The sequence below is a fragment of the Pongo pygmaeus genome, chromosome 3 (assembly GCF_028885625.2).
Source record: "Pongo pygmaeus isolate AG05252 chromosome 3, NHGRI_mPonPyg2-v2.0_pri, whole genome shotgun sequence".
In the NCBI taxonomy this organism is placed as follows: domain Eukaryota; kingdom Metazoa; phylum Chordata; class Mammalia; order Primates; family Hominidae; genus Pongo; species Pongo pygmaeus.
In genome coordinates, this window is record NC_072376.2 from 4,668,846 (window position 1) to 4,684,722 (window position 15,877).

Genomic DNA, 15,877 nt, shown 5'->3' on the forward strand with positions numbered 1-15,877 from the left:
GGGGGCTGTGGAGTTCCTGAGATCCAGCCCCCTCCTCAATGTCTGAGGTTGGCAATTTCCCACTAGAATCCAGGCTCCCGGGGCTGTGACCCCGTCTGCCCTATGCACTATCCCTTCCCAGTGCCTGGAAATGCTGAGAAAAAAGTCTTCCCAATCCTCCAGGTCAAGACTCGGCCCCAGATCTCTAGGCAGTGGCATTCCAGGGGCTTTGGCCTCTACAGAGCAGGGCTGCCCCAAGGGAGAAGGCGGAGAGAGGGGAAGAGAATGAGGAGTAGAAGGGGAGAAGGAGAGCAGGGAAAGGGGAGACACCGGGAGGGGGAGAGGGAGGGAGAAGGGAGAAAACGGTGGGGGGGGGGTGTGGAGAGGGAGGGAGAGGGGAGAAACCAGGAGGGGGAGAGGGAGGGAGAAGGGAGACAATGGTGAGGGGGGTGGAGAGAGAGGGAGAGGGGAGAAACCAGGAGGGGGAGAGGAAGGAAGAGGGGAGAAATCAGGAGGGAGAGGGGAGACACCGGGAGGGGGAGAAGGAGGGAGGGGGGAGAAAATGGGAGGGGGAGAAGGAGGGAGGGGGAGAAAACGGGAGGGGGAGAAAGAGGGAGAAGGGAGAAAACGGGACGGTGGGGAGAGGGAGGGAGAGGGGAGAAACCGGGGTGGGGAGGGAGGGAGGGGGGAGAAAAGGGGAGGAAGGAGGGAGGGAGAAGGGAGAAAATGGGTTGCGGGAGAGGGAGGGAGAGGGGAGAAACCAGAAGTGGGAAGAAAATGGAAGGGGGAGAGGGAGGGAGGGGGGAGAAACCGGGAGGAAGAGAGAGAGGAAGAGGGGAGAAAATGGGAGGGAGAGACAGATGGAAACAAGACAGAGACAGAGACGGATTCTCACACCTTTGAATAAGCTTAAAGCACCTGCCTGAGAGTTTTCTGCTAGGGGACCCTTGAGCGAACACCCTCACCCCCTATGGGGGAAGGGCCAACCGGGCCAACCTGGAGACTTCTGGAATCTGGAATCCACTCCCCCAACAGGAGGCACCAGCCCATCATTCCACAATGGTTCCTGAGCTGTGATGGCTTTTTTTTTTTTTATTATTTTTAAGAACAGAGTCTCGCTCTGTTGCCCAGGCTGGAGTGCAATGGCGCGATCTCGGCTCACTACCTCTGCCTCCTGGGTTCAAGTGATTCTTCTGCCTCAGCCTCCCAAATAGCTGGGATTACAGGCATGCGCCAGCTAATTTTTGTATTTTTAGTAGAGATGGGGTTTCACCATATGGGCCAGGCTGATCTTGAACTCCTGACCTCAAGTGATCCACCCGCCTCGGCCTCCCAAAGTGCTGGGATTACAGGCATGAGCCACCGCACCTGGCCTGCATTTTCAAATTCTAAATAACTTGTCCTATTGCCTAATGCATCCTGGTCATCCCAAGTGGCCACCAGCAGTGCTGACCACACAAAAGGAAAGTCAGAGGACAGTCGGGCATCACAGCAAAGGTGAAAAGCCAACAATGGGTGCTGGGGTCTCCATTCCTCCCCAGCTGGGGGTTGGGGGGTCTCCAGGGTAAAGGGCTTCTTACCACCTCCACAGCCCACAGCTTCCTGGGCCCCCTTTGTGGGCTCCGCTCCCCGGCCCAGGGCTGCCTCCCTCCACCTGTGCCCTGCGGAGATCCCATCCCTGGGAAGCCTGTGCCTGGACACCTCGCCCCACAATGCAGTGGGTACTTTCATCTACTTCTTACCATATGGCACCTGTGAAGCCCCTCCCCGGGGTGTCACCCACGGAGCCCCCAGGACCCGTGTCCCCTGTTTGTGCAGGTGCACACAGGGATGCCTAGGGGAGCCCCCAGGGGCCATGTCCCCCTCTGGGTGCAGGACCTGGGCATCCACACTTAACAAGCCCCTCTTTCTATTCCCACCGTGATTTTAAGGCGGGAAGTCTGAGGCCACATTTTGAGAAGCCCTGGGTTAGACTCTTGGATGCCCAGGGAGCGGCACAGCCCGGATTTGAACCTGAAGCCCTGTGTAGGGCCCAGGATGTTTACCTGTGGGATAAGCTCCTATCTGACAGGGAGGGGTCCCAGCAGCAGGCCCAGCCACGCGGGCGGGAGGAGGCTCGTCTGCAACACAGCAGGTTCCCAGGATTAGGGGAGACCAAGCAAACGCCTGGCTCCTCTGAAGGCGCCAAACGCTCCAGGTCTCTCTGCAAGAAAAGAGGTGAGTTCTGTCCCACACGAGCCACCTTTCCCACAGCTGCCTTCCCCCAGTCTTCCCAGAGCCCAGCAAGGAGGGAAGCTGCCTGCATTTCCCAGCATGCTGTGACAAGCTGCCCCACACTCAGAGGCTTAAGACCACACGACTCGTATGATCCCGCTGCTCTCAAGTTCCAATGGGCCTCACAGAGCTAAAGTGAGGGTGTGGACAGGGCCCTGTTCCTCCCAGGGGCTCTGGGGAGAATCCACTCCTCGCCTTCAAGAGGCCACACCCATCCCTCGGCTTGTGGCCGCCACTTCTCCTTCTGCTTTGTCACTGCATCTCCTTTTCTGCCTCTCCCTCCTGCCTTCCTCCTACAAAGGCCCTGTGATTCCATGGAGGGCCCACTGGAGCATCCGGGATCATCTCTCCATCTCGAGATCCTTGCCTTTGATCACATCTGCAAAGTCCCTTTTGCTGGATGAGGTAATGCAGGTGTAGGTCCTGCGGATAAGGACGTGGGCATCTTTGGGGGACTTTATCTGAGCCCACAGATGGGCTCAGCCTCACAGCTTGTGCAAGTGGGAGCCAGGACATGGACCCCTACTGGCTGCTCGGTTCCCTGCTGGGGGTCACCCCTCTGGCCATTGGTCCTGCAGAGTTTGCATCTTGGCCTGGGCACTTCATCTCTGTCCTGCGCAGTTTCTCTATCCAGGCTTCAGGATCCAGGGGGATCTGATTAGGAAAATCCGCAACTGCAGCAGAGAGTAGTGAACTTCTGTGTGGCCGGTCTTCACAGCCTCCTAGATGTCTCACTGAGAGCCCTGGGCACAGCTCAGCCACAGTGGTCTTGGGCCTTGCATCGCGATGGTGTTCACTTCACACCAGCGTTTGCTGACCGCCTGCAGTGGCGTGTGCTCACCTGGTGTGGCCAGAGCCCATTCCTAGGCCTCACTTGCTCTGCAGCCCCAGCCCAAGCCCAGAGCTAGGCATGCAGTGGGGGCTCAGAAATGTCTCGAATGGGCTGGGCGCAGTGCCTCACACCTGTAATCCCAGCACTTTGGGAGGCTGAGATAGGTAGATCACCTGAGGTTAGGAGTTCGAGACCAACCTGGCCAACATGGGAAACCCCATCTCTACTAAAAATACAAAAATTAGCCGGGCAGGGTGGCACACGCCTATAGTCCCAGCTACTCGGGAGGCTGAGGCAGGAGAATCACTTGAACCCAGGAGGCAGAGGTTGTAGTGAGTCGAGATCGCACCATTGCACTCCAGCCTGGGCAACAGAGCAAGACTCCATCTCAAAAAAAAAAAAAAAGAAAGAAATATTTCAAATGGAAAGAAGCGTGTGGTACTCAGATCTCGACTCCATTGGCCAATGCACCTGACAGCAGTAACCAAAACACACCCCGCAGATGCCCCCGTGGGCTAAGAAGAACGTGTGCTCGGAATTTGAGCTAAAGAATCCAGCAGCAGCCAGCTTGGAGATTCACTCCCTGTCTGAAGAAGATCTGAGCCCCTGGCTCATCACAGGGAATGCAGGCCATGCAGATCTTGCCCCTTTGTTTGGAAGGGTTGGATGAGGATTGCCAGGTGGAGGATGGCAGAGGGTGGGTGCTAAGGGAAAATGCTACATCAGCTGCATGCTTTTCACAGGGGTCCTGTCCAGCCCATCACTGCTGAACCACCCTGTATGTAAGTCCTCTCAATCAACCCTATGTCATGGTCGCTGGCTCTGGGTCTCCTCTTCAGTCTCTCGAATGAGATGCCATCCCTATTGAAGTTGATAGAGTTCCAGCCCGACACCTTCTAAACACCATCCTCCAGTTCAGAAGCCAGGGCTCCCTGGAGACACGGCTGATCTCAGGGCTGTGGCAGGGAAAGTGCAAGATGAGCCTGGAACATCTCATGTCCCAGAAAGTGAGGACACAGCCACTGAGGGATGTAGACACACAGAAAGCCCAAATCTAGGGTGATTTGAATGACAAAATAGGTAATGATGTATATAGTCTGGAGACTCAATTAAAGATGTGTGAGCCTAAGCTGAAATAAATCAATGGATAACTGGGGAGCGGGACAGTTCTTCCTTATAGTTGAAAGCTGATTGCTGAACCGAGAAGGGTTGCCTCATTAGACAGTCACTGCCTGGCAGCCTCTGTCACAAGGATTATTTCAGCCAGGCCAGCCCATGATGAAACAATAGCGCTTCATGAGTTTGATGAGGAACAGGATATTCATGCAGTTTCAGAGTGTCGTCCCCCCAGCTACTTACTAACTGCAGAGGGGAGAAAAATAAACTGTGCAGCGGAGAGAACTGGCAGCCGCCCCATCTCCAAGGGACCAAAATTAGCGTCACCAGCCGGAGACTAATGGACATCGTCTGCACTGAAGAAACATCACTTCTGCGGAATTCCTGCCCAAATCCCTAATGTGATCATGAACAAATAGTAGCTGCACTCGAATCGAGGGACATTCTACAAAAGATCCAAACTGTATCCTTCAAAACAGCAGCCTCCAGATTAAAAGGTACCTCAGAGAGGTCACGGTAACGTCAGAACACAAAGTGTGACTCAGGAATTTTTTTTGTTTTTTTTGCTATAAAAGATATTATTGGGATAAATGGCAAGATCTGAATGAGGCCTGTAGATGAGGTGATGGTGTTGTTAAAACCAGGGAATTAACATTGAAATAATTACAACGCGGTTATGTAAGAGAATGTCCTGGTTTTAGGAAATATGGACACCTTTTAGGATGAAGGGGCATCATATCTGCAATTTACTCCCAAAAGGATCAGAAGAAAATCACACACACACACACACACACACACACACACGAGTACACACACACACACACGAGTACACACACAAAGTAAAAGTCCTAAAATGTGAACATTCAAGGAAGCTGGGTATGGGCAAATGGAATTATCTGTACTATTTCTTGCCACCTTTGATGTCTATCTGAAATTGTCCAGAGAAGACAAGGAGGTGAAGGAGCTGATGAGGAGCCCCACCCCAAGCCAGCTTTCCCTCAGCCCATCCAGCCTCCTAAGCAGGGAGAGGTTCCTCAGCTCCCCTCCACTGGGTCCACAGAAATTCGCTCCAGGCAGAGGCGATGCCACGGTGCTTTGCTGAGCCTCTGGAGGAGGAAACACCCAGCCACTCAGGGCAAAGGCTTCCAACTCCCGCCACTCCCCTTCTCAGAGGCTCCCAGCTCCTCCCTTGGCCCCGCAGCTCTGTGGGAGGCTGGCCAGGGCCCTCCTGCGCATCTCAGTCTCCTTGTGCACTCGTGGCCCTGGGCACAGCCCAGCCCCTTCCTTTCCGTGAGGCCTGCCCTGGAGGGAACGCGATTCCATGGCCGGGTGGGCTCCCCAGGCCCAGACCCCACCCCAAACCTCTGAGCCACCCTTCCTGGTGGGCATGCCGGTACCTGAAGACCACTTCCCCTTTGTGATTCAGTGCAGGAGGCCATCAACCCCTTCCCATCTCCACCCTCATGCGGAAGGGCAAGATCACAGATATAAAACACTCCCACACCTGGCTGTGAGCCAGGCGACAGCATCTGAGGTTTCCACGCCACTGTCCAAACACATTGTTCGCTCAACAACCCCTTGAACAGTGACGAAGCACCTACCACGTGCCAAGCCCTGGAATCCCGAGACAGGGATGCAGGCAGCTAAGAGGAGACTGGGCTGAGGCTGGACACTGGGAAGAGGAGGCCCAGGGACGGGTCACAGCCGCAGCTGTGTCCTGCCGGGAGGGGCCGTGCAGGCCTTGGTCTCCCCTGCCTCTCCCCTCGCCCCCTTCAGGGTCTCAGGATGGGAGTAAGAGGGGATCCTAGAGATCACCTAGCCCACTCTTCAGGTTTCCCAGGAATTCAGGAAACTGGGGGCATGTCCTGGCCCAGCCCCTGAACACAGGGTGGCCTGGCCTGGCCCTTCCCTCTCTGCACCTTGGGTGCCTCCTGGAGAATGAGGATGCCTCATCCTGAGGACTCTCAGGGGTTCCAAGGCCAAACCCGTCGGACTGTTTCTGGAATGGTCTCTGAACATGTAGGTTCAAAGGCCCCTGCCCCATTCTTTGCCAGTTTTGTTATCACTGACGCGTCCCTGGAAAAACACGAGCTGGGCCCTGGCCTCTCAAGTGACTCAGCGGGCACAGTGGCTCCTGTTAAACACACGTGGGGGAGGGAAACGAGAAGTGATGGAGAGCAGACCCCAGCCCCAGCCCAAGCCCCAAGAGGCCTGGAGGCAGACAGGGCGGTGAGGGATGGATGGATGGGGCGGGTGGGGTGGAGAAGTAGGTGGGATGGAGGGTGGGTGGTGAGGGTGGAATGAACTCACAGCCTCTCACTGGCGCCTTGGCCTCCTTGGGCCCCGCTTTCTCCCAGCTCACAGAGGGCCTCATGGCCACAGTCCGGACCTGGTCCCGGCTGCTGCCACCTCCTGAGGGTCCCACGGGACCCCTCCTCATGGGGGTCAGCTCCTCAGTGGTCACAGCAGGGAGGTTCTCCATGACCCGCAGAGGCCTCACATGCCTGGCCCTGTGGACAGAAGGGGTGTGGTCAGGAGAGGTGGCCCCTCCACAACCAGCATGGAGGTTGTGTCCAGGGCTCGGGTCCAGAGGAGAGAACACCAGCGTTGCTGAGCGCCTGCACCTTTCAGATCCAGCGAGCCCCTCACCGCAGCAGGTGAGCGTGCACCGTGTTGTGGTAGACGTGATCCCGCACCGCTGCTGCGCCTCCCCTCCCTATCTCGGGTTTGCTGTGCTCCCTTCCTCCATGGGGCCTCCTCTCGCTGTTTTCTGCCTGGAGGCCCCTTCCCCGTCGAGGCAGAACCCCTGGGTGCCTTGGGCCCCTCCTCAGGAGCCAGTCACTGCCTCTTTGCTGGGCCGTCACGCCTGACAGACCATGCTCCTGGAACAGTGCTCCGTTGCCTGTCAGAAGACACAGAAGGACACAGAGTCCCCCTTCCAGAGTCACAAGCAGGCACAGGGGCCATGGGGACGGCAGCCTGGGCCAGGGCTGAGGTGCACGGGGGACAAACCCCAGCTGCGGCCGCAGGGGCGGGGTCAGCCACGTCCTCCTCAGCTCCGGCCTCAGGCAGAGGGGCTAACAAGAGAGGAGGATGGCAAGCACACAGTCAGAACCCTGCTGTCCACAAAGGAAGGGCTTGGTCATGGGGGGGCCTCACTGTTCCCTGATTGTGAGTGGGGAAAGGTCCACCCTGCCCCTCCAGAACGCCATGGCCAGGGCGGTTTTCAAGTCCAGAGCCTTGGGGAGCAATGGGGATGCAGAGGAAGGAAAAGGGGTTACGTCCGTGCCTGATGTGTGGTGAGAAGGTTTTCCCTGCTGCTGTCTAACGCAGGCTCCGCTGCCCCTGCTTGGTGAAATGTGAGGTAGGGAAGAAATAAGCCCAGTGTCCCCCGCAGCTCCTGCCTCCCATCTTCCCGCCCAGCAAGATATTCTGAGCAAACATGGGACAGACTTTCCGGTGTGTGGACTCATCCCCTTGCTCCTGGCTTGAAGCCCCCCGGTGGCCGGCAAACATCCCCTCTGCAGGCAGTGCATGGAGAACCAGGGCGGCCACGCCTCTGACCTCTGTCTGGGAGCAGAAGCGCAAGTCTGGCCTTCTGCTGTCCTGTCACCCCTTTTGTGGTGGACGCTGGGGGGCAGGGCACCCAGGGCTTGCCAGGGCCTCCGTCCGGGCCTCAGAGCCCTGATGGGCCCAGGAGGCTGGGGTCTGCCAGCTGCCAGGACAACCCCCAGAGCCTCCTGTCCTTGTCCCCATCTCCCACCTCCACCCTGGTCTCCGGGTAGGGAATGTGGAAGGGGACTGACAGGCAAATCACGCAGCGGTTGGGGGTGCGTGGGGTCTGCAGTCAGGGACACAGGACGCGGCTGTGAAGGGGAGGCAGGAGGCCCTGGATATCGAGCACCCGGGAAGGGCAGAGAGGCACCCCTGGGAGCTTCAAGCCAGGAGCAGGGGGACAAGTCCACGTGCCACAAAGTCTGTCCCAGTGTTTGCTCAGAATGTCTCGCAGGGGTGGGGAGATGGGAGGCAGGAGCTGCGTGGATGCTGGGCTTATTTCTTCCCCACCTCAGTTTTTTACCAAACAGGGGCAGCTGAGCCTGCATTAGACAGCAGCACGGAAAATCTCACCATACATCAAGCACAGATGGAGCCCGGTTTCCTTCCCTAGCACCCCCAACCCTCCCCCGAGGCTCTGAGCCTGAAAACCCAGAGGCGGTCAAGACTGACCTCAGGACAGTCCCAGGACAGTGGGTGCCAACTGGCACACCTCCTGGTACCAGCAACCCCCAGGGAAGGCCTACCTCCCCAGTGTACAGATGGGGAAACCGAGACTCTGAGAGGTTAGGCAATTCTCAAGCCTATGTGCACGTGCGCGCACACACACACACACGCACCCGCACACCTGTCAGACCAAAGCAGAAGTGCACACTGCAGCTGCCATCCCTGCCATGCCTTTTCCCACCCACGAGCACCTCCTCCCTCCCCGCACTGCTCTCGGCTCGGGCCACCACTGTGGCAACAGGTCCCTTCACAGAGGCTGCTCCCCAAGAGGCAACTCCCCTGTAACTTTTAGTACAGGATGATGAAACCCTCATGGGGGGCAAGTCGGCTGCAGGCAGAGACGAGTGGGTGTCATGTAAGCCCAGCCACCACCCCTGCCCCCACAGCTGTGGCTGTCACCCTGAGAACTGGCCTCCCAGGCCCCAGCTCACCGCACACTTTGGGCTCCATCAGCAGAGCAGGGCAGGAGGAGCCCACGGTCTAAAGTCCTTGGTTTCAACAACCACCCACCTCCCACACAGAGGGAGGGAGACCCAGGCCTGCTAAGTTGGGAATTTAGACAGAATAGCGATGGTTCCGTAAGGCAGGTTCTATGAAGCATAGAGAGGGTCCCCTAGCCCTGGCCGGGGAGGGAATCCCACAGTCAGGGAAGGCTCCCTGGGGATGCTCAGACTGCAGGGCCTCAGCCGGACCAGCCCCGGGCCAGCAAGTCTTGCAGAGGCGACAGCCCCTGGCTGTGAGGTGGCCCCGGCACACCCCCTCCCACCCGCACACCTGCTCCAACTGTAATCTGATTGATCAGTTTGTGGCCAAATCCTTCCCACCCCCCAACCACCTCTGAGGGGCAGGGACTGGGACCTGTGGGGGCCGGGAATGGTGAATCAGGAGACATCTGACGCCAAGAGGCGCCCAAGAGACCCTCCAGGGAAGCTGTTCGCCCAGGAGTGGGAGCAGGGTGCAGCCCACGAGACTTGCTTTCCAAAGGAGGAAGCGTGCGTGGAACTGCGGACGCAGAACACAGCCTCACTGATCCAATGCCCTGTGCAGCCTGAGGCCTTCGCCCTCCCTGTTTCCATGTCCTGGGATCCTGGTCACACCTGGAGAGCTCTGGGCACCTTCAGGGGCAGTGCAGGATGCCCCTGCTGCCCTCGCCCAGCCTCGGACTTTGCTTTCTCCTCATTGCTCTGCAGGACTGCGGTCATGGCACCTGTGGCTGCCTGTGCCCACCACCTGGCCCCAAGTGTATGGCAGCGCCAGGAAGCCCCTGCCTGCAAGGCCAGGCTGTCTTCCGTCTCCTCTCCAGAAGCACACGGGGGTGTCTCAACAAAGCGCTGGAATCCACTCCCTAGGCATGGGAGCTTCCTGGTTTAGGGGGTCTTTCGCTCCCAACGCCTGACCTCGGAGCCCTCGTCCTCCCATCTCTGCCTCTTTGTCCCTCAGGAGCCGGGTCTTATGTCCCTATAGGCAGAGCAGGAGTCTCAGCAGCCTTTCTCCATCCACTGGCTGATGCCCGGGACACCTGCCTGCCTCCCAGCCCACCACCTCCCCGCCTCCCAGCCCACCACCTCCCCCTGGGTTAGGAACGGGCCTGTTCGAAACAGCATCCAGGGCTTCTATGGGCCTGGTACACAGCTAGTGCTCAGAGACTGTCTTCTGAGAAAAGGAGGGCTCTCCAGGCTCAGGGAATTTCCCACCTACTGTTACAACCCTAAGCGTGGGGTTCCTGTGCAGAGCCTGGCGATGAGGAAGTGAGTGCCTTCTCCTCAGCGTCCCCTCCCTCAGCCCTGCAGGCCCAGCCACCACTGCACAAGCAGAGGCCCCAACCACGGGCAGGTGTTGACGCCCCCAGGGGCCAGCTCACTCAGCTGGGGGACCACCAAGCAGCCGGCAGGACTCTCTCCTTCCTGCCTTCATCCTGTTTGTTCAGTTTATCATCAGGACAAACCCTTGGGGGGCCCTGGATGGGTCAGAACAGGATCCAGCCCCAGGCCAGCCTCCAGCCCCAGAGGAAGGGGTGGAGTTTGGCTCCAGAACATGGAGACGTGGGGCCAAACCCCGGTGTCTGGGAGGCCTCTCCATGCCTCAATTTACTCAGCCAGAAAATGAGAATGAGCACGCACACCGCACAAGTGGGTCGAGTGGGTTAAAGGGACAGTGCTCCCGGTCCACAGTCAGAGTTTGGTGAATGTGGGTTGGAAGAAGGAGGCAGAGGGCCCCGGCCGGCCCTGAACGGGTTTGGGAAGCTTTGGCCAAGCTTTCGCCAGGCTCTTACGGAACAAATACTTCTAGGGCCACTGAGACCTCACCTATGCCACCAAGCACCTCCGGAGGGTTGGCTTGTCACCTCGCATCCTGGGGTGACACTGTCCTTTCAAAATTCATGCCCTCCGGAACCTCAGAATGGGGCCGTATTTGGAAATGGTCAGCGCAGATGAAGCGACCTTCACTTGAGATGAGGGTGTTCCAGATGAGGATGGCCCTAAATCCAGTGCCTGGCGTCCTTGTAAAAGAGAGGACACGGAGGCACACACAGGAGCCGGGGAGGGGCCATGTGACCACCAGGGCGGAGAGTGGACTGATGTAATCACAGCCAAGGAGCACCCGGAGCCACAGGGAGCAGGAAGAGGCAGGGAGGAGCCGCCCCAGGAGCCGTGAGTTCGGAATTCTGACCACCAGAGCTGCGAGAGAACACAACCGAGAGGGCTGTGTCCTGCGCTCTGGCAGCACGAGAAACCGGTGCACCCGTGCGCTGCTGGGCCCTGCCTTGCTCTTCTGTGTTGTGCGGCCATCCTCACCCGTGTTGCTGGAAGAGTGAGTGACGTCCCCATGCAAAAAACGCTGGCCCAGCGCCCGACACGGGACATAGTTGTCATCGCTGTCAACAACGATATTGACAGTCACGTAATTATGGCCATCCAGGGTGCTCACAGCATCCTCGGCTCACCTGGAGGAGGGAGGCACAGCCGTGCCCCTTTCACGGATGAGCCATCAGCTGCGGTGACTCTGCCTGCCCAAGGTCACACAGCCAAGCAGCACAGATGGGGTTGAACCCAGGCGGTCAGAGCCCAGTCCGCACATACCCATCCTAAACCCAAACCTGACTCGGGCCCAGGCTTGCCTCCAGCCACAAGCTCAGCCGCAGCCCCGCTGCCTGGTGCTGGGAGGCCACACCCTGAGTGGCCAGCCCACATGCAGGCTGCCCCTGGCCCTGGCACTGGCTGACACCACTAACTCCCCCCAGTGTCACTTTGCTATTCATCTCATCTGAGCCTCGTCAACGGCAAAAGGTCGGAAACTCCCGCTTCACAGACAGGGCAGGGCTCCCACGGCTCCTGGGGGATCACACACAGGCCCAGAGGGGTCTCAGGGGTGCACACACACAGGAGCACACGCCCCGGCACACCTGAAGTTGAAGGCTGGGCCCAGGCCCTGCCTGGAATTTTCAGGCTGGAGCCCCTGGTCCAGTCGCTGGTCCATTTGGTTGTTGGAAAAGAGGCCCAGGTGGCAGCATCAGAGTGGCCGGTTATAGCCACCGCGGTGCCGGGTGAGGCTCAGAGGTGCCGGGCTCGCCCTGGTGGGTCTGGCAGTGCGGCCCAAGCTAACCGGGGGCTGGGGTCACACCTGAGACCTGCTGGACTTGGAATCCAGCAACAGGTTGGCTCTGTTCCCAGACCCCCAGGGCTGCTCACGCCAAGGGTCAGCATGGGGTCAGGCCAGGTCCCAGAAGCAAGGGTGCTTTGTCAAAGCTGAAATCATTGCCTGCAATCACTGCGGATTGGCACTGCCAGCACCTGTGAGCTCTGAGTGGGGTCTGCTGAGGGTGCCGATGACCTCCCTGAGGTCCCCAGCTCGCAGTTTCGCTCCACCCCCATCCCAAACAGGTCAGAAAAGTCCTCAAGAAAGTGTAAAGATCCAACCGTGGCAAGAGTGGCAGACAGCAGCCTGCTCGGCCAGTCCACGCCCCGCCTGCCCCAGAGCCCCCCGTACCTGCGGTGTGCTCCTCAGAGGCAGCTCCCAGGCCCACGGGGCCGTAGCACACAGGAACCAGGTGGCCGCTCCTGGCCCAGCACTGGCTGGCCCCACGGGGCTGTCTCCAGCTGGATGGAGCAGGCAGGGGCCGCCCACAGCTGGGCTGACTGCACAGCGGCCTCCGCCCCCTGCTTCCTGCCCTGCTTCCTCCCTGCGCCTGAGGGCCAGTGACGGAGAGACAGGCCCAGGGCGGCTGCACAGACACCGCAGCCAGTTGATCATTAGCTCTTTCCTGGACCGGCTCCAGGCTCTGTCCTGCCTGCCCGCTGCCCAGCCCCCAGGCTCTGTAGTAGAGGCCAGGGGCACCCAGTCCCCCGCCAGGCTGGGATTGGGGAAGTCCACCAGCCACCGGCCCTCCAGCCCTGCCAGCCTCAGCTCTGCTCTCTGTTCCTCTTCCACTTACTGCACACACATACATATGCATGCAGACACACAAACACACATGTGCGTGGGCACACAGAGACTCACGAGCACAAGTGTGTGCACACATGGACAGGCACACGTATGCACACAAACGCTCACATGCAGTTCCTTCCGTCTCTGCCCAGGTGCTGTCCGGGCCACTGGCTCCACCAATGGGAACATTTAGGGGAAGAGATGGGCTCTCCTCCTCCTCACCGGAAGCTCTCCTTGCTAGCCTGGCCTGTCCCAATGGGTCTACCTCTTTACCCTCCCACTGTCTCCAGGCCTGAGCCACGTTTGAGAGCAGAAACCTTCCTGGCCAGGCGGACCCAAGGCTAAGGCACATCTTGCCCCTGCCTGCTGAGGAAGCCTCGCCTGGGCTTACGTCAGCTCGGACAAGAGGCAGAACTGAACTCAAATTGCCCTGTTGGCCCCGCCAGTCTGCCTGCTCTGATGCCCTTGTCAACACAGGAGTGTGAGCACCCACGTGGTGGGTGTGGGCTGCTGGCTCCGGCCCAGCTCTAGGAAGTGGGAATGGGAGGGATCCCTCCATCCTATGCTGTGATAGGTCGGTGCTTTACGCACACCTGGTTTGATAAAACCAAGAATAATCCCTAAGTTAAATAGTAATGTATCCATCTCACAGACAGGAAAACTAAGGCTCAGGGACGTAATATGACATGCCCAAGGCCAGTGACCAACAGGAAGATAAGACTGGAACCAGGTCTGACTGGTTCTGAAGGCTTTAGGGCTGGGCTTTTCAACCAAGGCACTACCGACATTTGGGGCCGCATCCTTCTTTGTTGCAGGGCGGGGGGCTGTCCTGTGCACTGGAGGGTTTTAGCTGGTCCCTGGCCTCCACCCACTGGATGCCAGTAGCCCCCTCCTCTAATCATAACAGCCAAACATAGCTCAGATATTGATCCCCTGGGGGTGAAGTCGCCCCAGGCTGAGAACTCCCAGCCCAGGTGAGCTACTCAGGTCAAAGCCCCTCCCAGCCCACACCTGCGTCCTTCATCCTCACCCTCCCGTCCTGTTCACCTTTCTCTAATCACAGGCTCTGCCTAGGGGCCGTCACTTGCCTCAAGTCCCTGCATCCTGCACGGGGAGCCCTCAAGTCACACCCTCCCTCCTCCCCACTGAGGCCAGGGCCCGGGAGCTGGAGTTCAGCTGCAGATGCCCCAGGCACATCCCCTCGCTGCCCCAAAAAGACCTTGAGGAGGGCCCACGTGAGGCCCAAGCCCCTTAGGGGCCCAGCCTCCAGGCTCCCCAGACCGGCCTGGCCAGGCCCCACCTTCCTTGCAACCAACATGCTCAGTGAGCACATGGTTGGGGGGGGGGGGGTGTTCAGAGGCACCAAAGGACACTTTCAGAGAGTCCCCAGTGGCAGCAATCTGAAAGTCTGACCCACAGGCAGAGGGGCCGCAGCTCCCAGACCAGGTCTTCTTCCCTGCGGGGACGCGGCTCCCCAGTCCTGGCTGCGTCTGAGGAGGAAAATGGTGGTCTCTCCGGCATCATCGAGGGGCAGTCACTCTATCAGTTTCATGGGGCTGCCACAACCGAGTGCCACAAACCGGGGTCTCCAGACAGCAGAAATGTCATCTCTTACAGTTCTGGAGGCCAAAAGTTCAAAATCAAGCTGTGGGAAGGGCCGTGCTCCCTCCGGAAGCTCCAGGGGAGGCCTCTTCCTGCCTGCTCCAGCCTCTGGGGCTCCAGGTATGCTCTGGCTGGAGGTCGCATCGCTCCAGTCTCTGCCTTTGTCTTTACCCAGCCTCCTCCTCTGTGTCTGTGTCTCCTCTTCAGTCTCCCCTAAGCGCCCTGTCACTGGATTTGGGGTCCACCTAAATAACCCAAGATGATCTCATCTAGAGACCCTTAAGGAAATTACATCTGCAAAGACTCTTTTTCCAAATAAGGTCAGGTTCACAGGTTCAGGGTGGACCTTTTGGGGTCAGCTCGGTACATAAGCTGTGAAGCAGGCCTGGGACGGTGGTTGGAAACATTGGCCCCAACCACAGCCCCTCAACCCCAGCAGCCTGCAGTCCATCCAGCCTGGTGTCAACCCAGCCCCCTCCTTGGGCCTTGGGGATGGACGATGCAAGGTCTGGGGACCCCATCCTGAAGCCCCTCCTGGACTCCAGCCCTCAGCACCCCACCCTTCCTTGCAGACACCTGCCGGCCCCATCTCCCACCTTCCTTCTCCCATCAGAGCTCAACTTTCATCCTGCCCAGCCCCCACCAGCTGAAGGCCTCTGTCCGGCTCCCTCTGCCTCCCCTGTCTCAGGGGACTGGGTAATGCTTCCACCCTTCACAAAGGTCCCACTGCCGAAGCCCAGAGCACTTTGGGAGCTGGATTCTCCTGGCAGCTTCCCTGTGGAATGGGTGTAACTCTGGGCACCCGCCTCTCCTCCATGTGGGCTGCTTTCCTGGGTGAATGGCCACCCCCGAGGCATCTGCCACCCCAGTGCCCAGGACCTGTGGATGCCCACAGAAGCACCCAACATCACCCTGCCCCACCCCTCCAGGTCTTCCTCTCCCCACGTCCCCACCAGTGCCACCTGTAGCCTCTGCAGCTCCCTCCCCTGCTCAGCGAGTCTTCTCCACCGAGGGTCACATTCGTGCCTCGGGTCCAACACATCCGTCAGCACAACCTCATGGAGTGGTCACTTCCTCCAAGTAGCCCTGGGTGTCAGGCGGGTGGGGACGTGAGATTCTGTGGCCATGCCCTGAGTCACCGTAAAGATTAAATTAGACTCAAGGACTTTTCTAACAAGCCAAGCACAGGTGCACAGCTCAGTTGCACTGAGATTCTGTGCATGTAACAAATGCCCGCGCCGGGTCCTCTCCGCAGCCTTGGCCCAGCGAGGAGCACAGAGGGGCTGCGCTCAACAGGCAGGTGGGGAGGAACCGACGTCCCTGGGAGGTTAGCGCCTCCTACCAGCACCCTGGCCCCATCTCCCCCAT

General features: G+C 59.0%; 1 protein-coding gene across 4 annotated transcripts in view; it reads right to left on the reverse strand.

Moving 5' to 3' along the window:
• SH3TC1 (SH3 domain and tetratricopeptide repeats 1) overlaps positions 1–15,877 on the reverse strand; it is a 63,052-nt gene that overhangs the window by 33,389 nt on the left and 13,786 nt on the right. For 2 of the 4 annotated variants that reach the window (XR_010125996.1, XM_054485388.2), the window contains exons 1-3: positions 12,470–12,650; positions 6,512–6,711; positions 2,025–2,099 (exon numbers count right to left, since the gene is read on the reverse strand). Coding sequence is in view for 2 of the 4 variants with exons in the window: in XM_054485388.2 (XP_054341363.1) it covers positions 2,025–2,099; positions 6,512–6,683 (247 nt within the window). In the remaining 2 variants the exon portion in view is untranslated. Of the gene's footprint in view, positions 1–2,024; positions 2,183–6,511; positions 6,712–12,469; positions 12,651–15,877 lie in introns of those variants that run through there. The other 2 variants (XM_054485389.2, XM_054485390.2) reach the window with 2 other exon arrangements.